The sequence below is a fragment of the Marmota flaviventris genome, chromosome Y, assembly GCF_047511675.1.
Source record: "Marmota flaviventris isolate mMarFla1 chromosome Y, mMarFla1.hap1, whole genome shotgun sequence".
Classification (NCBI taxonomy): domain Eukaryota; kingdom Metazoa; phylum Chordata; class Mammalia; order Rodentia; family Sciuridae; genus Marmota; species Marmota flaviventris.
This window is the reverse complement of record NC_092519.1, coordinates 1230189-1255560: the sequence shown is the minus strand read 5'-3', so window position 1 is coordinate 1255560 and position 25372 is coordinate 1230189. Positions and strand designations below refer to the sequence as shown.

General features: G+C 34.2%; 1 protein-coding gene across 1 annotated transcript; it reads left to right on the top strand.

Moving 5' to 3' along the window:
* Window positions 1-14516: 14516 nt before the first annotated feature.
* On the top strand, window positions 14517-15022 carry LOC139703526 (uncharacterized protein CXorf51A-like). The gene is made up of 2 exons (XM_071607028.1): window positions 14517-14642; window positions 14801-15022. Exons 1-2 carry the CDS (start codon window positions 14517-14519, stop codon window positions 15020-15022), a joined length of 348 nt encoding a protein of 115 aa, XP_071463129.1.
* Window positions 15023-25372: the final 10350 nt, after the last annotated feature.

Genomic DNA, 25372 nt, shown 5'->3' with positions numbered 1-25372 from the left:
AAGGGCCACACCCTTCAGCCTTCATTGGCCAGCAAGTTACTCCCCAGCCAATGAGGACTAAGGAGGAGGTTAGACCTCACAAAGCACTCTCTCTGACACTTCTGTACATGAAGAGGCTAGGGAGGTTGCTAGGGAAACCAGGCTATAGCTTAGATATTGCAAATCAACACTCTTGGCACTTCTGGGATGTGGGGGAGAGGAGATGCTAGGAAGGCAAAAATGATCTGGTTGGGCAAAGGAGACTTTTCTTTAATATACCTGAAAGAGCCACCCCACCCTAATTCTTATATAGTGTTCAATAGTGGTAGTACAGGTGGTAGAGATCTTCCTCTACCAAAGTATTCCGCAAAGCTACTCCTACAAACTCATTCTGCTATCTTTCCCTTAGCCATTAGTTAGTATTTTGGATAATGTACCTAAAATCCATCCAAAAGTAATATGGTTATATTTTTCTTTAATTATCAGAAGATATGTGAATAATGCTACAAACAAGACATATTCCCATTAATGGATATCAATATACTTACTGCATTTGGCATTAAAGGCTGCCAATTTTTAAAATTGTTTTCTTCCAGGCCTTCAACTTATAGGAAAGGAATAAAATTAACTACCCACTGATGAAAATTGCATTTTATCCTTATTTTTATTCTATTTTTGGAGCCTGGTCACATTATCATCATTGAGTTTTGCAAGATTCCTTCTCTTTTATTCAAATTTTTCTTTCTTCTTAGAATCTAGCACTAGTTCCCTTCTCAACAATAGAATTATTATTTTATATTTGAATTCTGTCCTTGTATATGGCCTTGTTAAATGTATGTTTGAATGTACCATAACTGGTTTCTGTGTTTTGTAGCAGCATAGTCAGGTTCTAATGAAGGTTGGTTTCCGGGTTACGTCTTCATATGCTTTCTTTGGTGGATGCATACAGAAGGAGAGATTTAGGGGTCTTCCTCTTTTAATAAGGGCATTAATCTGAGACACAGCCCTCATAACCAAATTTAATTATCTCCTATCTCCAATTACCATCACATTAATGATAAGGGTATTAACATGTGAATTTTGGGAGGCACATTCAGTCCAAAGCAATAATTTTACTAAATATTGCCACATTGTTTTCTAGAATATATCAGTCCACCTTCCCAACAGATTTGTACTTTATGTTTCCCTACACAATCATCAATTTTTTATTTAGAATGCAGCTTCTCATAGGATCTCAGTGATCTTAACCAATTGATGTTTATACCCTTGTGTAATCCAGTTCAGTTGAATGGCATGAGTATGGGCTGTATCTAGAGATTTGCTTCTAATAGCTAAAATCCTACAAAAGTAATGGAATGCCATTAACATCATCAATTTTATCTTTGCTAGAACACTTTCTTGGTAGCAATCTCTCTTGCACATGTGCTTTCTCATTTTTATTAAAACATATTATGAAATGCTCAGTAAAGAGGCCCACATTTTAAGGAATACCTTAGGAGGAACTGAGTCCTCAGCAAAATAAACTGCAGAGCACTGAATCCAAATAACAGCTACTTGATTTAATTAGGAAGAGGATCCTTCCCAGTTGAGCCTTGGGATAATTCACCCTTATAAAACAGACCCAGAGCTAGAGGACAACCAATCTGAACCCAGATTCTTGACTCATAGAAACTATGAGATAATTTCTTATTAATAATATTTCTCAGTTCTACAAATATCTCAGGGGTTCCCTCACATGTGAAATCTAGAAAAGAAAAGCCTAAAGGTAGCTGTCGGTTGTGATTTTCGATATGTACCCAAGTGGACCTGCTAATAGTTTATTCCTGAAATGTCCAAATCCCTTAACATATGAAAGAGCTGAATTCACCTTTCATCTGTGAAAGGAGAATGAATCAGAAGGGACTGAATGAATTTAACAAATTCCTGTCACATGCTGGGGAGAAGTGACTGAGGAACCAAAAGGGGGCTATATATGTTCAAAATTAAGCTAGAATGAAGAAGAGTCTTCATTCTGACTGGAGTGAAATGATATCTTAGAGTAGTTTTGATTGCATTTTCTGATTGCTAGAGATGATGAGCATTTTTTCATATATTTGTTGATTGTTTATCCTCTTCTTAAAAGCAGCATACTACAGGGTCATAGCCACATCAATGTTTATAGCAGCACAATTCTCAATAGCTAAACAGTGGACCCAGCGTAGATGCCCTTCAGTGGATGAATGGATAAAAAAAAAATGTGTCATATATACACAATGGGATATTACTCAGCACTAAAAGAGAATAAAATCATGGCAGAGCTGAGGTCTTGTTTTTGTGGCACAACAAACATGAAGATATTTGATTGCTTCCTTTGGAAAGGCAAATTGCACATAGTTGCCCCTCTGGAATCTGCATAGAGGTACAAAGCAAAGCAGTTGCCAGCGGTACTGTTCTTTTCCTGTACACTGAAACAGTCCTGGTATATTAAAGAAAATGAATTTTCATCATTAACTTGGTAGAACTTAATGAGTATCATATAATTATCTGAGTGCTTACAAAATGAGTACTTTGTCAGCTAAGCTGAGATCGGTGTCCATTATGCAGTTTTATACAGTAACATTGAGACAGCATTACTGTGCTATGTGCAGAAGATCTCAGATATATGCATAGAACTTACCTACATATATGTTTTTTTGAGGGATGGAGGGAGGAAAGTGGGAAGAGAGGGGGAGGGGCAGGGGCTGTGAGAGAGGGGAAGGGAGAGGGAGAGAGAGAGAGAGAGAGAGAGAGAGAGAGAGAGAGAGAGAGAGAGAGAGAGAGAGAGAGAATCCAAGAAAAACCTGGAAAAATAAACTTCATAAGAGAGAATGGCTAAACCAAACAAACAAAAATCAAAGGAAAACAACCCACAGAATGTCGGTAGTTATATAAGTTAGCTAGGTTGCAGAATGTTCCTTTATTGGGCTGCAGCTCATATTTTTACATCATTAGATTCTTGTTATCCATTCTGACCAGAATGTCATTGAAGTACTGTTCTTCAATGCTCAGTACATTATATTGGTATATTTGACATCTCATTATTGGTGATTTTAACTTTTATCACCTGAGTAAGATGGAGTTTATTGAAGTTTTCCATTATAAAGATACTGTTTTGATTTTTTTCACCAATAAAGGTCCAAAGGAAGTAATATCAGACTATGTTAATACTTCAATTTTAGTTGCATTTTTGACAGAGCATCCATTGATGATTTTTGACAGCATAGATTTTAACTTGTATTGATATTTTGTTTTACAAAATATTTTTCCTATTTTTCTCACTGCTTCTTCATTTTTAGGTTATAAGTATAACATAATAAGCAGCTTTCCCATCAATGACATTTATTTATTTGCTTACTTATTCAATATGAATATTGATATTAATAAATAAGCAAATGGACTCATAGATTCTTATATATTGGTTATATCTCATTATTGTTACTATTTGCTTGATGTTCATATAGTACCACCAGCTTGGCTGTAGGGAGTACTTTAGTTATCAGTACTTTTTTCATCTCACATAACTTACCCTTCTTTGATCATTTCCATATTGGCAAGAACTTTTAGAAAATATCAAGAACATGGATAAAATGAATGTATGAAGGGCCTTTCCAACTTAAATTAAGAACAAAGAAAAATTGAATGTAATATACATACATAGGTTGAATCTTAATCAAGATTTTTTTTTTTTTTTTTTTTTTTTTTTTGCTAAGGGATGAATTTTAAATATTTAACAAAATGTTAATAATTGTAGAATTTTATTAATATTAATGTACTTGTGTTTTCAATCATACTGTACTTATATAAGGGCATGTCCTGGTTCACAACATACAGATACTAGTATACTAATTGTAATGAGACAGCCTACCTGTGACTCAACATTTAGTGACCATAAAGAAGATATGGACATACTATGTACTATTTTTTAAGCTTTTATATAAATGTGAATTTATATAACAACAGCAACAACAATAATTACAACAACAATAATTATAACAAAACATAAGTTCTGAGGTACCAGGTCTGGTTGAAAGCCAGAGATACACATGGATATGTAGCTCCATAGGCAAATATGGTCCCTCAGAACAGGAACATGCACAACTTTCAAAGTGATTGGTTCTGGGCTAGATTATAACTGTAGAGCACAACCACCTTGATACACAAGAAATTTTGTTTTAGTGTTTATTTATTTACTGACTTGGCTTATTATTTACTTACTAGTTTTGTTATATACAAGGTTTTGAGAAATAAAAATAAGATAAAATGTAAACTCTATTTCTGCTTAGGAAAAACCAAAACTGAATAGTAAAAACTGTTTTGTTTTGTTTTTGATACTGAGGATTGAACTCGGGGATACTCAACCATTGAACCACATCCCCAGCCCTATTTTGTATTTTAGTTAGAGATAGGCTCTTACTGGGTTGCTCAATGCCTCACCATTGCTGAGGCTGGCTTTGAACTCACCATCCGCATGCTTCAGCATCTCAAGCCATTGGGCTTACAGGGGTGTGCAACCTAACAAAATTTTAATGCTTATCTTAGAGCTATCACAGATAAATTTCTTAATAGTTCTTAATTCCAAATTCTGTATTATGTGTTAAGAGGTAATATTTTTTCTTCTTCATGAGACATATAAATTTAAGACAGATGGTCTAGGTTCTGTTATAATAATGAGACAAATAACACTTTGTAAATGAAAGTCATATATGATCAAATATTAAGCAAATAAAATAAAAGATTGAATTAAAATTTAATAAATTTATTTTACTTTTAATTTAAAAATCTTGAGCATAATTGTATTCCTGAACATCTTTGTTTCCCCAAACTTGTATATTTCTTAGAATAGTTACTTTTGCTAGACAATGTTTGATGTATGATATTATAAATGTCTTTAACACAGTTTGCCAAAAATATAGATCACTTGGCAACTGTTCCATTTGTTGTAACTATCAAAAATGACAATTTTTTGACACTTAAAAATTATTCTACCTCTTTCAGAATGATGCAAAGGCATTTGATCTTGAAGTTGAAAGCCATACATGTAATTAGTATACAAAGTGGATCCCACTTATCCTCAGCTTTAGAACCAGAGTTAAATTATGTCAATTGTTAAGAGTCTAGGTCATTAAGAAGGATGTTTTTTCCTCTAACACACAATCTGAGATATGAAAGTTCCCATGGTTAGTATATAAGACATTTGCAAATCCTATAAATTCAGACTTAAAATATTTTTCTGCAGATGTGATTTATATATTTAATAAAGCCTGTAGGTAGAATATCTATATCTTAGATTATAGTTTCAAATGGGATGTGATGAAGATATGTATTATATGGTCAATTCGTATTGTTAGCATAATGAACTCCTCAGAGTACTTCTCAAAAGAGTATAATTTTAAAATAGATTGTATCACCTGTTAAGAATAAAGCAATTAGGGTTGCTTTTCTTACCAAGAATTTAATAGTTAGCCAAGTATGTATATAGGACAACCATCAGACTGGAATAAAATTTAAGATGGAACACACATAGTAGCCTCTAAATTTGACATTTATGAATGATGCATCAGGGTAAATAAAATTAAAATAATATGACCTTCCATTAACTGCTATAAGATCATACAATAGTAAATGGTGTTCTATAGCAATACAAAATTGACTTGAATGCAATATAAAACTTGAATGAAGGGGCTTGTGGCTCAGTGGTAGAGTGCTTGCCTAGCAAGTGTAAGGCTCTGGGTTTAATTCTCAGCACCACATATATGGCTATAAAGAAAGAATATTTAGAGTTGCTGAACTTTATCCACCCCATATTTACAATTAGGTGATTTTCATATCTGAACTAAGTTTTCAAAGCCCCAGAGAAATTAATAGTGAACTACTAAATAAGTGAAATATGGCATTAGAGCAGATTATGCTAAGTGAAGCTAGCCAATCCCTAAAAAACAAATGCCAAATGTCTTCTTTGATATAAGAAGAGTAACCAAGAACAGAGTAGGGAAGAAGAGCATGAGAAGAAGATTAACATTAAACAGGGATGAGAGGTGGGAGGGAAACGGAGAGAGAAGGGAAATTGCATGGAAATGGAAGGAGACCCTCAGGGTTATACAAAAGTACATACAAGAGGAAGTGAGGGGAAAGGGAAAAATAATACAAGGGGGAGAAATGAATGACAGTAGAGGGGGTTGAGAGAGAAGAGGGGAGGGGAGGGGAGGGTGGATAGTAGAGGATAGGAAAGGCAGCAGAATACAACACACACAAGTATGGCAATATGTAAATCAATGGATGTGTAACTGATGTGATTCTGCAATATGTATATGGGGTAAAAATGGGAGTGCATAACCCACTTGAATATTATATTATATATCTTGATATTATATATCAAGAACTATGTAATGTTTTGAAAAACCAACAATAAAAAATTAAAAAAAAAAAAAGATGCTAAGTTCACTGTTGGTACTTACTGTTCAAAAAGGAAAATTCCCAGGAGCTATGATAAAGTTGCACAATGAGAGTATTTCTTTGCATATCTGCTATCAAGATATCCATTCTGCAATGCATGGATCAAGCAGCAATTTCAATCGCCAGGAACTGATGTTTAAGAAATACATTTTGTAATGCTGTAGCAGCCATAGTGATTTTTCTGATGGATCTGGGCCAAGTAAATTGAAAAGATTCTAGAAACAATTCACATTCTAGATGTTATTATTAGTGACTCATAGGATGAGGTAAAAATATCAACATTAACAGGACTTTGGAAGAAGATAATCATAACCCTTATGGACTTCACTGAAGTAAGGAATGTGGTATAAGTAGAAAGAGAAAAAGAATTAGAAATGGACCCTGAGAATGTGACTGAAGTACAGCAACTCATGATAGCCTGTCATCCAGTAGTGTCTTTAAGGACATCCAAGAATAAGTTCTCTTTGTGTTTATCAATGAAAAATATATAAAGGTTTATTCATAAGTAAATGACAGTCTGAGTAAAAAAAAAAAGTTAGTTTCCTCACAGGAAGTGAGTGTTTTTTGTTTTTTTTTTAGTTTTGTATACTTATGGGGAATTTTGAACTAATCTTCATTTTTTCTTGTTGATTGCTACATGTTTATGACTGTAAACTTTAAAGTTTGTGTATCTTGGAAGTTCATTTTTTATTATGAAGTAATTCAGAGTGACCCAAACCTTCTTCACTTTTTTGGCAATATATCCTGAAAACAATATCCCTTTTTCCCTGTAGTTTCAGATTTCCTTTAGTTTTGATTTGTTGTTGTTGTTTTTCCTCTGTTCAATTTGCTATTTTGTCCTTTCCAGTAACTACATTTATATATATATATATATATATATATATATATATATATATATATATATATATATACATATATATATATATATGTATGTATGTATGTATTCAAAGAACTATCAAGCTTTGTGCAGATGTCTGTCTCTCTCTCTCTCTCTCTCTCTCTCTCTCTCTCTCTGTATATATATATATATATATATATATATATATATATATATATATATATATTAATAATTTCTTAAAACTCATTTTACTTTGTGTTTGTTTTCATAGCACTCTGTAGCAGGTACTCTATGCTTTTACCGTTTTCAGTACTTCTGTTTTCATTGTTTACAATGTGATAACTTAATTTTCTCTTGCGGTTTCTTCTCGATATCTGCCAACCCACACCCCTCTCTTTCTGATGCTTAACAGCTCTACCTTGAGGTTTGCATATATCATCAAGCTCTCAGCAATCTTTTTTTTTTTTTTTTTTTTTGGCAAATTTCTTTATCCACTGTTTTTCACTTCAGTTTTTACTCTTATATTTTTATAATTTTAATGTATTTTGCATATTATGTTTAACTATCAAATCTCATTTAATCTCATTTAATGACATGAATTCTTTTTTTGGCTGGTGTTTTGCATAAAATATATTTTGATGTGTGGAAAAGGCAGTATTCATGGTCAGAAAAGTCTATGTGCAGAGTGATTTATTTTTACACTTTATTTTTTCCATTTGTAGAGATATTCCCAATTAATAGTGTTCCACAGGGGGAAAAATATGTTTGGAGGGGCTGGGATTGTGGCTCTGTGTTGGAGCACTTGCATGCACCTCCTGTGGGGCACTGGGTTTGATCCTCAGTACCACATAAAGTAAATAATTAATTAAAAATAATGGTATTGTGTCCCTTTACAACTGGAAAAAAAAAAAAAAAGATTTGGAAGGATTTCTTTATTTGGCCAAATGACCCCGACTTTCCTTTTGAGGCAACAGAAGTGATCCATGTCTCTAATAGCCCTCACAAAGCCTTCCAAATCCTTCTTTAAGTATCTTATGGAAACCTCATTGAACACCAGTAACATTCTGTAATTCTTTCTTTTAGGTAGACTGTCAGTGATACAGAACCCTGTGCTTATGTTGAAGTCCAAGTATTCATTTCCTTTTACTCATGACCATTGCCTTATTTTCTTAATTTATAGGACACAAAGAGTCATCTTTTTTGTACCATTCATAACATAAAATATGTTTTAGTATTTATCACAGGGTTCATGCCTACAACTTAGAGCTCAACCCAATGCAGTGTGTGGCCTACAGTGTGTTATCAGCAGTACCATATGTTTCAAAATAATTTTATATATTGCAATGAATTTTTGGTTTATATTTTAGTTGTTGATGTACCTCTATTTTATTCATTTATTTATATGTGGTGCTGAGAATTAAACCCAGAGCCTTACACTTGCTAGACAAGCACTCTACCACTGAGCCACAAGCCCCTTCATTCAAGTTTTATATTGCATTCAAGTCAATTTTGTATTGCTATAGAACACTATTTACTATTGTATGATCTTATAGCAGTTAATGGAAGGTCATATTATTTTAATTTTATTTACCCTGATGAATCATTCATAATTATCAAATTTAGAGGCTACTATGTGTGTTCTATCTTAAATTTTATTCCAGTCTGATGGTTGTCCTATATATATACTTGGCTAACTATTAAATTCTTGGTAAGAAAAGCAACCCTAATTGCTTTATTCTTAACAGGTGATACAATCTATTTTAAAATTATACTCTTTTGAGAAGTACTCTGAGGAATTCATTATGCTAACAATACGAATTGACCATATAATACATATCTTCATCACATCCCATTTGAAATATAATCTAAGATATAGATATTCTACCCCCAGGCTTGATTAAATGTATAAATCACATCTGCAGAAAAATATTTTAAGTCTGAATTTATAGGATTTGCAAATGTCTTATATACTAACCATGGGAACTTTTATATCTCAGATTGTGTGTTAGAGGAAAAACATCCTTCTTAATGACCTAGACTCTTAACAATTGACATAATTTAACTCTGGTTCTAAAGCTGAGGATAAGTGGGATCCACTTTGTATACTAATTACATGTATGGCTTTCAACTTCAAGATTGAATGCCTTTGCATCATTCTGAATGAGGTAGAATAATTTTTAAGTGTCAAAAAATGTCATTTTTGATAGTTACAACAAATGGAACAGTTGCCAAGTGATCTATATTTTTGGCAAACTGTCTGTGTTAAAGACATTTATAATATCATACATCAAACATTGTCTAGCAAAAGTAACTATTCTAAGAAATATACAAGTTTGGGGAAACAAAGATATTCAGGAATACAATTATGCTCAAGATTTTTAAATTAAAAGTAAAATAAATTTATTAAATTTTATTTCAATCTTTTATTTTATTTGCTTAATATTTGATCATATATGACTTTCATTTACGAAGTGTTATTTGTCTCATTATTATAACAGAACCTAGACCATTCTGTCTTAAATTTATATTTCTCATGAAGAAGAAAAAATATTACCTCTTAACACATTATGCAGAATTTGAAATTAAGAACTATTAAGAAATTTATCTATGGTAGCTCTAAGATAAGCATTAAAATTTTGTTAGGTTGCACACCCCTGTAAGCCCAATGGCTTGAGATGCTGAAGCATGCGGATGGTGAGTTCAAAGCCAGCCTCAGCAATGGTGAGGCATTGAGCAACCCAGTAAGAGCCTATCTCTAACTAAAATACAAAATAGGGCTGGGGATGTGGTTCAGTGGTTGAGTATCCCCGAGTTCAATCCTCAGTATCAAAAACAAAACAAAACAATTTTTACTATTCAGTTTTGGTTTTTCCTAAGCAGAAATAGAGTTTATATTTTATCTTATTTTTATTTCTCAAAACCTTGTATATAACAAAACTAGTAAGTAAATAATAAGCCAAGTCAGTAAATAAATAAACACTAAAACAAAATTTCTTGTGTATCAAGGTGGTTGTGCTCTACAGTTATAATCTAGCCCAGAACCAATCACTTTGAAAGTTGTGCATGTTCCTGTTCTGAGGGACCATATTTGCCTATGGAGGTACATATCCATGTGTATCTCTGGCTTTCAACCAGACCCGGTACCTCAGAACTTATGTTTTGTTATAATTATTGTTGTTGTAATTATTGTTGTTGCTGTTGTTATATAAATTCACATTTATATAAAAGCTTAAAAAAATAGTACATAGTATGTCCATATCTTCTTTATGGTCACTAAATGTTGAGTCACAGGTAGGCTGTCTCATTACAATTAGTATACTAGTATCTGTATGTTGTGAACCAGGACATGCCCTTATATAAGTACAGTATGATTGAAAACACAAGTACATTAATATTAATAAAATTCTACAATTATTAACATTTTGTTAAATATTTAAAATTCATCCCTTAGCAAAAAAAAAAAAAAAAACAAAAAAATAAAAACAAAAGAAAAAACAAATCTTGATTAAGATTCAACCTATGTATGTATATTACATTCAATTTTTCTTTGTTCTTAATTTAAGTTGGAAAGGCCCTTCATACATTCATTTTATCCATGTTCTTGATATTTTCTAAAAGTTCTTGCCAATATGGAAATGATCAAAGAAGGGTAAGTTATGTGAGATGAAAAAAGTACTGATAACTAAAGTACTCCCTACAGCCAAGCTGGTGGTACTATATGAACATCAAGCAAATAGTAACAATAACGAGATATAACCAATATATAAGAATCTATGAGTCCATTTGCTTATTTATTAATATCAATATTCATATTGAATAAGTAAGCAAATAAATAAATGTCATTGATGGGAAAGCTGCTTATTATATTATACTTATAACCTAAAAATGAAGAAGCAGTGAGAAAAATAGGAAAAATATTTTGTAAAACAAAATATCAATACAAGTTAAAATCTATGCTGTCAAAAATCATCAATGGATGCTCTGTCAAAAATGCAACTAAAATTGAAGTATTAACATAGTCTGATATTACTTCCTTTGGACCTTTATTGGTGAAAAAAATCAAAACAGTATCTTTATAATGGAAAACTTCAATAAACTCCATCTTACTCAGGTGATAAAAGTTAAAATCACCAATAATGAGATGTCAAATATACCAATATAATGTACTGAGCATTGAAGAACAGTACTTCAATGACATTCTGGTCAGAATGGATAACAAGAATCTAATGATGTAAAAATATGAGCTGCAGCCCAATAAAGGAACATTCTGCAACCTAGCTAACTTATATAACTACCGACATTCTGTGGGTTGTTTTCCTTTGATTTTTGTTTGTTTGGTTTAGCCATTCTCTCTTATGAAGTTTATTTTTCCAGGTTTTTCTTGGATTCTCTCTCTCTCTCTCTCTCTCTCTCTCTCTCTCTCTCTCTCTCTCTCCCTCTCCCTTCCCCTCTCTCACAGCCCCTGCCCCTCCCCCTCTCTTCCCACTTTCCTCCCTCCATCCCTCAAAAAAACATATATGTAGGTAAGTTCTATGCATATATCTGAGATCTTCTGCACATAGCACAGTAATGCTGTCTCAATGTTACTGTATAAAACTGCATAATGGACACCGATCTCAGCTTAGCTGACAAAGTACTCATTTTGTAAGCACTCAGATAATTATATGATACTCATTAAGTTCTACCAAGTTAATGATGAAAATTCATTTTCTTTAATATACCAGGACTGTTTCAGTGTACAGGAAAAGAACAGTACCGCTGGCAACTGCTTTGCTTTGTACCTCTATGCAGATTCCAGAGGGGCAACTATGTGCAATTTGCCTTTCCAAAGGAAGCAATCAAATATCTTCATGTTTGTTGTGCCACAAAAACAAGACCTCAGCTCTGCCATGATTTTATTCTCTTTTAGTGCTGAGTAATATCCCATTGTGTATATATGACACATTTTTTTTTTATCCATTCATCCACTGAAGGGCATCTACGCTGGGTCCACTGTTTAGCTATTGAGAATTGTGCTGCTATAAACATTGATGTGGCTATGACCCTGTAGTATGCTGCTTTTAAGAAGAGGATAAACAATCAACAAATATATGAAAAAATGCTCATCATCTCTAGCAATCAGAAAATGCAATCAAAACTACTCTAAGATATCATTTCACTCCAGTCAGAATGAAGACTCTTCTTCATTCTAGCTTAATTTTGAACATATATAGCCCCCTTTTGGTTCCTCAGTCACTTCTCCCCAGCATGTGACAGGAATTTGTTAAATTCATTCAGTCCCTTCTGATTCATTCTCCTTTCACAGATGAAAGGTGAATTCAGCTCTTTCATATGTTAAGGGATTTGGACATTTCAGGAATAAACTATTAGCAGGTCCACTTGGGTACATATCGAAAATCACAACCGACAGCTACCTTTAGGCTTTTCTTTTCTAGATTTCACATGTGAGGGAACCCCTGAGATATTTGTAGAACTGAGAAATATTATTAATAAGAAATTATCTCATAGTTTCTATGAGTCAAGAATCTGGGTTCAGATTGGTTGTCCTCTAGCTCTGGGTCTGTTTTATAAGGGTGAATTATCCCAAGGCTCAACTGGGAAGGATCCTCTTCCTAATTAAATCAAGTAGCTGTTATTTGGATTCAGTGCTCTGCAGTTTATTTTGCTGAGGACTCAGTTCCTCCTAAGGTATTCCTTAAAATGTGGGCCTCTTTATTGAGCATTTCATAATATGTTTTAATAAAAATGAGAAAGCACATGTGCAAGAGAGATTGCTACCAAGAAAGTGTTCTAGCAAAGATAAAATTGATGATGTTAATGGCATTCCATTACTTTTGTAGGATTTTAGCTATTAGAAGCAAATCTCTAGATACAGCCCATACTCATGCCATTCAACTGAACTGGATTACACAAGGGTATAAACATCAATTGGTTAAGATCACTGAGATCCTATGAGAAGCTGCATTCTAAATAAAAAATTGATGATTGTGTAGGGAAACATAAAGTACAAATCTGTTGGGAAGGTGGACTGATATATTCTAGAAAACAATGTGGCAATATTTAGTAAAATTATTGCTTTGGACTGAATGTGCCTCCCAAAATTCACATGTTAATACCCTTATCATTAATGTGATGGTAATTGGAGATAGGAGATAATTAAATTTGGTCATGAGGGCTGTGTCTCAGATTAATGCCCTTATTAAAAGAGGAAGACCCCTAAATCTCTCCTTCTGTATGCATCCACCAAAGAAAGCATATGAAGACGTAACCCGGAAACCAACCTTCATTAGAACCTGACTATGCTGCTACAAAACACAGAAACCAGTTATGGTACATTCAAACATACATTTAACAAGGCCATATACAAGGACAGAATTCAAATATAAAATAATAATTCTATTGTTGAGAAGGGAACTAGTGCTAGATTCTAAGAAGAAAGAAAAATTTGAATAAAAGAGAAGGAATCTTGCAAAACTCAATGATGATAATGTGACCAGGCTCCAAAAATAGAATAAAAATAAGGATAAAATGCAATTTTCATCAGTGGGTAGTTAATTTTATTCCTTTCCTATAAGTTGAAGGCCTGGAAGAAAACAATTTTAAAAATTGGCAGCCTTTAATGCCAAATGCAGTAAGTATATTGATATCCATTAATGGGAATATGTCTTGTTTGTAGCATTATTCACATATCTTCTGATAATTAAAGAAAAATATAACCATATTACTTTTGGATGGATTTTAGGTACATTATCCAAAATACTAACTAATGGCTAAGGGAAAGATAGCAGAATGAGTTTGTAGGAGTAGCTTTGGGGAATACTTTGGTAGAGGAAGATCTCTACCACCTGTACTACCACTATTGAACACTATATAAGAATTAGGGTGGGGTGGCTCTTTCAGGTATATTAAAGAAAAGTCTCCTTTGCCCAACCAGATCATTTTTGCCTTCCTAGCATCTCCTCTCCCCCACATCCCAGAAGTGCCAAGAGTGTTGATTTGCAATATCTAAGCTATAGCCTGGTTTCCCTAGCAACCTCCCTAGCCTCTTCATGTACAGAAGTGTCAGAGAGAGTGCTTTGTGAGGTCTAACCTCCTCCTTAGTCCTCATTGGCTGGGGAGTAACTTGCTGGCCAATGAAGGCTGAAGGGTGTGGCCCTTCATTGTCTTGGGAGGACATATATGCCTAGGATCCTTACAGCTCTTCAGAAGACCACTGGGAGGCTTCAGTATGGCTAAGGCAACCAAGAAATCACAGAAGCCTAATGCAGATATGGCCCAGTCAACATCATCGATGAAAGAAAGAAAGAATATGAAGACTTCCTATCATCACTCCAGATGCGGAAGAGGCAGCAAGGTAAGATAACCCAACCCAAGCTTCTCCTTTCTGCATTCATTCCCCACGACCTAAGACTCCTATTTATTTTTCATCTGGCACAAACCCCTACTTCACATGTATATCCTATCTTCTTTTCCCAAACCAATGCCCTTATGGCCTCTCTGTTGTCCTTACAGATACTAAAGTCCACCAATAAGGGTAAAAAAACACTTCAAAATAATTCAAGCAAAAGAGACTCAGAAAAGCCTTCCACATCTCTGAAAAAATCTAAGAAAACTAAAGGAACAATACTCTTTGTTCATTATCATCGGCTAAATGAAAAACTGAATAGAGAGCCAGAAATGGAAAATACCCCAGAAACCTCCAGCATTTCAAGTGATGATCTGGACAGCAAGTAATTGAGTGGGGCCAGAGACCTCAGAATAATCTGCAGAATGTCCAGAGGTCTGGCAGCTAAGAAATGGCTCAATTTTACCACAGGTTACTAACATTAATGGTGGTGAAAATAAAATCAATCTGATGTGAAAAGATGTGTATCTCTGTGAGCCTCTGATGCTGGAGTGGGAACAAATAAAAGGTAGAAGTAGGTGTTTGAGAAGGGAGAGATGTGGGATCTGTGGAGTTGGAGTTCAAAAGATAAATTGTTATCCACACATTGAAGGATAAAGACAAAGTGAGGACTGAGGACTGAAGACAAACTTCCTCTTTATACTTGATCCCACAGGCAAGGCGAAAAGGACTTCATGTTTCTCCCTATTTGTGTATGGCTTTAGTATGTAGATTTCCAGAAACTGTATAAGGTGAGGCATGTGAGTGGCAGTATCTCAAAAAATATACAAGGAGTCACCTGAGGAACACTGACCTCATAGTGGTGTTTGTTACTCCATACCCTATTATGTAAGCAACTAATGGCTCTCAGAAGGGCTAAAGAACTCACTCTATCATCCCTAGGAAAGTAATGGTGATTGAAAGAACAAATCCAGAACCAATCAGCCCACTTAAGAAATTTGGGGTAGAGTAAGCCATTGGGAGTGGTCTGCCTCATGTGCTGGCAAGAAAATGGAGCATTCATTGTTCATGGAGAAGTTTTAAGCAACATGGCTCCTCCTACAAATATCTTTAAGCTTTATCTTTTTCAAAGTTGTTTTCATCCATGAAAAGAGTTTCATGCTTAATTTATGGAACTATAATTGAAGCACAAGAACCTGTACGTGATTAAAAAGTTTGTATGTGGGCTGGGGTTGTGGCTCAGTGGTAGAGCACTTGTCTGGCATCTGTGAGGCACTGGGTTTGATCCTCAGCATCACATAATAATTAAATAAAATAAAGGTATTGGGTCCACCTACAACTATTTTTTTAAAGTTCGTATGTTTTATCACACACACACATACTAATCACAATTATAAGAGTGAATATATCCATCATTCCTTAAAATTTCCAAATGCTGTTAGTCCCTTTTGTGATAGTAAAATACCTGAGGATGGGTACATTATTTTTTAAAAAAAGATTTCACAATTTTGGAAGCTGAAAGTCTGAGATTGGGCAGCCTCACCTAGTTGGCCTCTGATGAGGGCCTTCCTGCTATGTCATAACATGGGCTGATGGCTTCACATGATGAAGGAAGTATGTGTGTGTGTATGTGAGAGGTAAATCACATGGAAAGAGAGAAACAGAGTAGGAAAGGGTCAAAATTGCTCCTTTATAACATCTCTTCTCTCATGGAAACAAATTCAGTCCTACAATCAGCATGATGAGCATTAGTATCTTCAGAGGGGTGATTATTAAAGGGGTGATCATCTCCCACTAGGCCCCACCTCTTAAAGTTGTCTTCCAACCTTTCAATACCAAATATACTGGGGACCAAACCATATTCAAACTACAGCATGCTTCTTGGCAATATCTCCCTCCTACCCCTCCCTGTACCCCCATCTCCAGGTAACTACTGTCTTGCTTGTGGCCACTATCAGTTTCCATTTTCTAGAGGTTTATAAAAATGGAGTCATGAAATATATACTCTTTTTTTCATCTAGCCTCTTAGAAAATTCTTCTCACCCCTCAAAAATCTTTTATTGTTTTAATTTCTAAAAGATGCCTGCAGTCAGTAAGTTTTTTTTTAAGTTATAGTTGGACACAAAGCCTTCATTTTATTTATTGAATTTTATGTGGTGCGGAGGATTGAACTTAGTGCCTCACGTGCTAGGCGAGTGCGCTATCACTGAGCCACAACCCCAGCCCTGCTAATAAGTTTTAAATGTGTATATATAAGGTACAAAAAGGACATTATTAGCACTTGTACATTAATTATCAGATATATTATGTGAGGGAATTAATGTGGAGAAATTCTTGTTATACTATTAACCTTAGATATCATGTAATTAAGTTACTGCTTTCCTTTCTAAAGTAAGTTCCTCAGGATCTAGTATGGCTTGCAGTGCATTTCAGGCCACTATTCTGTGGTCTTGTATGACACATGTATTCTAGCACTTAAACAGCTGTTTCTAAATAAACATTGATAGCACGGTGATTGTAAAATAAAAGCAATAATATAAAAGAAATTAATTTCTTATGTGCTGTCATTTCATGAAGAGTTTATTTGTGCTCATGCTTAAATCAGTAAATCAAAGTGCAAATGAGAGTTTAAGTTCTTACATGATTTATGCGTGTACTTTGATGAAGTTGAATTATATCTTTAAAAGTAAATTTATTCTTGTTTAATTGTTCAATGTTTATTTAAAAAATATTAAATGTAACACCATATGGATGATTTATTAGTTGACTAGATTGTACCTTTTGCTTTTCTATCCATTATTACTTCTTGTTTAAATTCATGATTATTATTCTTCTATTGAAGAGTGAGCATTTAAAAACATTGGCCACTTAGAGTTTAATATGTCATTTATGCCAATGGTTAACAATATTTTTCATCATATTTTGCTCCTAGGATATGACTGTTTTTATTTTGAACATCTTTATTTAGATATAATTGACATGTAATAAATTACATGTAATAAATTACACATAAAATAATAAATTAGATTTAACATTTCACCTGTAAAACCATCACCATTATTAAAAAAAAAAAAAAAAGAATATTATCATTACCTAAACAGTTTCCTCAAACCACTTCCCCAAGCCCTGTCCATTGCCATACAAGCACTGATCAGCTTTCTGGATCTGTAGATTAGTTTATATTTTCTAGAGTTTTATATAAATGGAATCACAATTTGTACTTTTGTATGGTTCTTTCACTCAGTGAAAATTGAGAGTCATCAATATTATTGAGTACATCTACATTACAAGATTTGCATATATTATGATTTTAAGTAGCATTAAATTGAATCTCCACCAATTAGTTACCTTATTCCTTTCACTCAAGTTGCCCCAATGGTTATGTCTTCCACAAATATATTACTTTTTCATTAGGAAATTGATATTGACACAATTCATTTAACTTACTAATATTTCACCAGGTTTACATTAACAAATTTTTATATGTATTTGCGTTTGGTTCTGTGGAATTTTCTCATGTGTAGCATTTTCTGTAACTATTACTATAGTCAACATGCAGAACAGTTCCATCCAAGGAACACTTTTGCTACATATATATATAACCATAGTCACCTCTAGTCACTTCTCCATCCCTGAAATCAAGTAATTTATTCTTTATGATTTTTATGATTTTTTTTCATTAGAAAAAAATGTTACATAAATGGAATAACTCGGTTTGGAACCAGAATAAATCACTCAGAATAAATCGCCTGTGATCTAATCAATTTGTGTGTAATAATAGTTTTTTTTTTGTTTGCTTCAATCATTCATTGATTAATCCATTTGGTTTGATAAATCATTAATTTATTAAAGAACACTATGTAGCCACAATTCTCTAGAAAAACAAAACAAAAGTATAAAGTCAGGTTGATAGATAGAAGATAGATAGATAATCAGTCAGGCAAGAAGGGAGGCAGAAATAATAAGAGATCTATTAAAGGAATTGACTTAGGCAGCTATAAGCACTAAGATGTCCTAAAATAGGCTATTTGAAAGCTGTAGACCCTGGGATGCAATTATCATTGCTCAGTCTAAGTTTGAAAATTTCAGAACCAGAGAAGTCAAAGGTATCATTAATTCTCAGTCTGAAACTTAAGGCCTATCAACCCTGAGGGTGCTAGTATGAGTCCTAGAGTCCCAAAGCCAGAAAGTCTGGAGTACTGATGTTGAAGGTCAGGAGAAGAAGTGTTTCTATTCCTGAAAAGATATGGGAATCCTTTTCTCTCCATTTTTAAAAATTTATTTTATTTTTTACACAAATGGAGCACAACTTTTCATTTCTCTGGTTTTTACGTGATGGAGATTAATTGCACAAACATAACCACACATAGGAATAATAACGTCCCTCTCATTCTATTCAAGGACCTAGCCAGTAGAATGGTGCCCACCTACATTAATGGCTGATTTTCTTCACTCAGTTAACTAACATGTTCTAGAAACGTGTTCATAGACACACACAGAAGTATTCCCAGGTTTCTAAGTATTCATTAACCCAAACAAGTTGACACATAAATTAATTATCATAGATATCTTTGTTGTTTCTAATTTTAGAAGATTAAAATAAAGATGATATGGCATTCCTGTATAAATTTTGAGTGTGACTGTGATCTTCCAACTTTCTGGAATAATACCCAAGAATACAATTTTTAGGTCATCTGATAAATGTATTGTTTAGTTGTGTGAGAAATTTTCATATGACTTTCCAGTTGGTTGTACCATTTTAAATTCCCACCAGCAATCTACAAGGGATATAATTTCTCTGCATTCTCACTAGAATTTAGTGCTATCACTTTATATTTAAGTTATTCTGGTGCATGTATAATGATATACAATTAGCATTTTGATTTGAATTTCTCCTATGGTTGATATAGTTGAACATGTTTTTATATGCTTGTTTTCCATCTACAAATCCCCTTTGTAAAAATTTCCACTCATATTTCTAGCCCATTTCTCTTTCTTTCTCATTGGAGACACTTGCACAGTAAGACTTGGATAAATTTGAAGACAGGTGTACATCAATACAGAACCATTTTATAATTGCTTTTTCTTTCTTCCATCCCTTAATCTTATTGGAAAGGCATAAGAAAATGAATCATTTCTTATTTAATCCAGAATTTCCTTAATTGGATTTTAGGATCTCTGTTTTAAAGAGCAGATTATCTGAATTTTTAAGACCTCTTACAATATTATTTTGTATTTTCTTTCTACCCACATACCATTAACTGGTATTTTCTCCTAGATCCCGATGAATTTTCTGTTGTTAAATAATACTTTAAATATTGGTATTAAACAAAGGATTGCTATATGTTTCTTCATATAACATTTTCTTCCTCTAGTATGTTGTTATAATCCCTTTTGGCTTTTGGGTGCTCAATGTCGCTCCTATGTAAAAAATGCTGGATTTGGGATTCTAATATTTGGCTTTTGGGATGTACCATTAAGGGATTACATGTAGATTTTGTGGCTGTGGTCTGCTTTTACTTAACAATTCTCCATTCTATTACTGCATCCATCTTTGCCCCTATAATATATGCATTCAGTCATTTCAATGATACTCAACCACATGAGAACCACCTCCAAACTATGTAAAATCATCTCCTCCATAACCTTGTATAACACTGGTTCTGGTAAATAATTTATCCTTAAAGTTTTCTTCCATACCTATTCCAAAGGGTTCTGCAACACACATCAGTCTTGGTACCATACTAAACAATTTATGAATATTAACAATATGATTAGCCTGTATTGGTGTATGTGGGTAATTTAAACCTTTGAATTCCTTTGTCAGATTTACTTGATATTTTCAAAAATCAAAACTAGAGGAAATTCTACAGACATTATATACTGAACAGCTTAGGGATTTTTTCTCTGGTTTCAACATTCCTTGGAAAAATCAGTCAGAGGATAGCTATCATACTTGATGATTAAGGAATTCCTAGCCAATCACTTCAAACTGAAATAACCACAAACAGTCCTGCCATCTCTTGCCACTCAGGCTCTTTACGTAAGCAGAGAATCATCCTCTGAAATCTAATCCCTCTCTTGATTATTATATCTTTATTACACAAGGTTCCTAGAATCATATGCCAACATACTTCAGGAATTTTTGTCTATACATTTGCAAAGATAAATTATGATCTGTGTTAGATGTTCTTTTGCTTTTTAATTTAAACTTCTCTCTAGATCCTGAATCTACAGGTTTGGGTCTTTCTGTATATGTAATTAGACTTATGTTATTATTTCCTAAAATACTTTTTCAGTCTGACTTTTTCTTTAATTTTCTTCTGAGCAAGTGAGGATATGGAAGTTAACTTGTTATTATTACATAGGTTGCTAATTTATTTATTTTTCTGTTCAGATTGGGGAAACCCTATTGATCTTTCCTCAAGTTGATTGGTTCTTTTCTTGTCTTCTTCACTATGTATAAGCTCATTAATCCAGTTTTCTTTTATTCTACAGTCTTCTAGTTCTATAATTTACATTTTAGTCATCTATTTGTTGTTGATTTTTTAAAAAGAAAATTAACAATTGCTGTTTATTGTATTTTTGTGATTCGTGATTTAAAATTTGTATCAGTTTTCTTATGATTCATCTTATTATTCCAGGGGCCCTACCCATACCACCCTGATCAAATTAGTGTCTGACTTATTGCACACAGGTGGGGTGGAGGCTCAGCTCTCTACTCAGCTCTGCTGATACTTATCTTCTCAGCAAAAATAAAAATGAAGCACCAATTAACACCATCACCTTGACTCCAAGTAAGAGTATAGATCCCCACTACATCTTATTCTTCTCAGGGAGAAGTAAGGGGAGAGAGTTTACTCATACTGTTTTGTGGCTACTCAGTAAGAGTGTAAACTCAGATCCTGTTTGGGATCAGCTGATACCAGGGGAAGGGATACTTGTAGAACAAACCAACCCTATCTCTTAACACCTCGTTCTGCTTGGTTAATCTGGACAGGTGTAGCAGTTTGCCTGTCTAATGGATCATACTCATTTCAGGGGTACTTAGAAAGTGAAACACTAACAAGTCCTGATTTGAACTTCTTCATAAATCTCATAGATATCCAATGGTAGTAGAAGCTCAGCTATCTGTTAAGACTCACTGACACCAAATAGTGTGGGTGAGGTACAGTGGTGAATAATTCTACTCTCATTACATTTCCTTGCTGCCATATGGGTTTAAAAGAACAGGGTGCCTTTAAATGCTATTGATGATGCTGGTATTTCCCCTTGGCAAGTCAAGATCAGCATTCCACTCACTGGGGGAAGTGTAGCATCACCTACCTCCATCAACTACTTTTGCCAACCAGGAGACCAAAGATCATCTCATCAAGAATTTTGGTGATGCCTAAAGCAAGACAAAAAACTACTGTTTCCGATAGATCCAAGGGTAAGTGCAGGATGGGTTTTATTTTTGGTCCTACAAACTATGCATATTTGTGGATATTTTGGAGGAAACTATTCCATTGATGTTTGTTGGGAATAGGATGGATGTATCCAAAGTGTTTCTGCTGTCTTGGGTCCTTCTTTCTCTGGTATTTTGGTTAAGACAAACAGGCTTTACTTGGAGATATTTTTGTCTGTGCCTATTGGTGGTTCTACATTGAAAACTTCTGCAGCATCCTTTCTAACATATTTAAACGCCAACAAGAAAACCCAGGGAACTAACTTCCACTAGTTACCTAATTCCTGTGTCCCTATGTGTTCTGCCTTCTTTCTACAGTTAAAAATCCTCTTATGTTTGTTGAATTATGCCCAAGGTTTCTTAATTTTAAGATGGAAACAGTTCTGTTGCTGCCAGCAGTGTGAAGAGAACAGTAGGTAGGGTGCCCAGAATTGGTTTAGCCATGGGTCAGAGATGCCCCAGAACCTTTCCCCTCAGCCACAAGAGGGCACATTGCAACCCAGGGTACCAGGGAACTATTAGAGCAGCCCATGATCATGCCAGAGGTGGATGGAGCAAAGCCTTTCTGGAGGCACTAGAGCCAAAAATATTGTAATCTTTTTAATATTAGGTTTTAATTTCACTTGTATTTTATTATCTTCTGTATTGATTGTCCCATTATTTGTTATCACAAACTTTAATCCAATCTTATATCCAATCTTATATTGTTTTTAAAATGGGACATATACTATTTTTTTTCTTTTCTCACTATTCCTTCTTCTGCACCCTCCCTTACTTTGCTTCTTTTCCTATTTTAATTTTTAACATGGACTCTTTCTATTTATTCTGAACTATTGCTCCCCTTTGCCATTTTTGGATTAGTGGCATAGTAGAGAATATTTTCAATAAGGTGTTACATCTTACTGGTACACAGTCTGCTCTCAGGTAGTCACAGTTACTGGTGATAATTATCTCTTCAAAACAGAGCTGGTAGCACTTTAAACATATCATGTACTCTGACACTGAGTCAAATTTTATTATATATTTATTATGAACTTTTGGTAGGAAATAGATTCCACATCATTTGGAGGAGAATTCTAAAGGATTGTTATATAATTCTGCAGCCTTTATTGGCCTTGCCTTCCTTCTAGAAATAAAGGGATTTTCCTCATCTATCCTTTTTCTAGTAACAGTTGGCCTTTACCTGTGCCATAGGAGTGACAACATATGCTGCCCTTTGGGGAATTGAAGACTTTTGACAGAGTGTCCAAACAGTAATGATAATTTTCAAATCTTTTATGCACCAGCAAGGGAAGCTATCTCTGGGTTCCTGGCCTGCTTCTAGTCTTTTTCTTGAGCAAATCTGGAGGACCATAGAAAGGAACCTGTAAGCTGATGTTAATTCATCTTGTGTCTGTTTCTCCAGCGGCTTTGTTACTGTCACAACAACATACACTTGGACATTAACAATTGGTTCAAAGTGTTACTGATTCCTTATTGCCCACTCATGTGAAAGTTTTATACTTCTCTGGTGCTCTGTCTTAGGTGAAAGAGTTTGTGTATTCCATCTCTCCTTGGAGAAGAATAGGTACCCTGATGGCCCTGCAACCTCAGGTCTCGAATGGGCTACAAGAAAAATTATAATTTTGTACTTTATTTGGATTTTTCTCTTCATTATGGAGTAAATGTGCTTATTCAATTTCCCACATCTTGAACAGAAGCAGAACATAGAGCAATGCTTTTAACCACTATGTCCTACTGCATCCCAAGATACTATTTTTATTTTTTCAGGAATGTGTTTAGGTGAGGAGTTCCGACAGAAAAAAATAAGTTCACTAAGGCCAAATATCTAGAAGTAACACAGAGGACTTGAAAAAACTTTTTTCTACAAAGTAACACAGAGGACTTGAAAAAACTTTTTTTCTACAAATCTCCAACCAGATCTACCTGGTTGTTAAGTTCCTGGCATTTAAAATACACCAAGATCTTCTTCACTTACTGTCTTTATTGTTCTGTAATTTTCATTGTAGAAATTAAATTTCAATGTAGAAATTAAAGAAGACCTTAGAATATGGAAATATGTCCCATGTTCTTGGATAGTCAGAATTAATATTGACAAAATGGCCACACTATCAAAAGTGCTATACAGATTTATTATAATTTCTATTAATTCGAATGGCATTTCTCATAGAAATAGAAAGATCAGTCATGAAATTCATTTGGAAAAATAAAAGGCCCAGAATAGACAAAGCAATCCTCAGGAGAAAAGTGATATGGAGGCATCACAATACCAGACCTTAAATTATAATATAGAATTATAGTAATAAAATGACATGGTATTGGCACCAAAATAGACATGTAGACCAATGGTACAGAATAGAGTACACAAAGACAAACCCACATAAATACAGTTATCTCATATTAGACAAAAGTGCCAAAAGCATACATTGGAGAAAAGATAGCCTCTTCAACAAATGGTGCTTGGAGAACTGGAAACCATATGGAACAACATGAAACTAAACCCTTATCTCTTACCATGTACAAAACTCAACTCAAAGTGGATCAAGGACCTAGGAATTAGACCAGAGACCTGAAGCCTACTACAGGTAAATGTAAACTCAGCTCTTCATCATGTCAGCTAAGAACCAACTTCCTCAAAAATCTCCTAAAGTACAAGAAATAACATCAAGAATCAATAAATGGGATAGTATCAAACTAAAAAGCATCTTCGTGGCAAAGGAAATAGTCAATAACATAAGGAGAGAACCTACAGAGTGGGAAAAGTCTTTACCACATGCACCTCAGAGAGAGCATTAATCTTCTCCAGGATAGATAGACATCTGTATATCCATCTATCTATCTACACACACACACACACACACACACACACACACACACACACACTCAAAAAACTTAATGCCAAACAAACCAGATAACCCAATCAATAAATGGGCAAAGGAACTGAACAGGCATTTCACAGAGCAAAAAATAGAATGCTGAAAAAATATATAAAAAGATGTTCAACATCTTTAGCAATTAGAGAAATGCAAATTAAAAAGTACACTGAAATTCCATCTCACTCCATTCAGAATGGCAACTATCAAGAATACAAGTAACACCGGGCATGGCAGTGCATGCCTGTAATCCCAGTAGCTCAGGAGGCTGAGGCAGGGGGATTTCGAGTTCAAAGCCAGCCTCCACAGAAGCAAAGTACTAAGAAACTTGGTGAGACCCTGTCACTAAGTAAAATACAAAATAGGGCTGGGAATGTGACTCAGTGGTCAAGTGCCCTTGAGTTCAATCCTTGGTACCA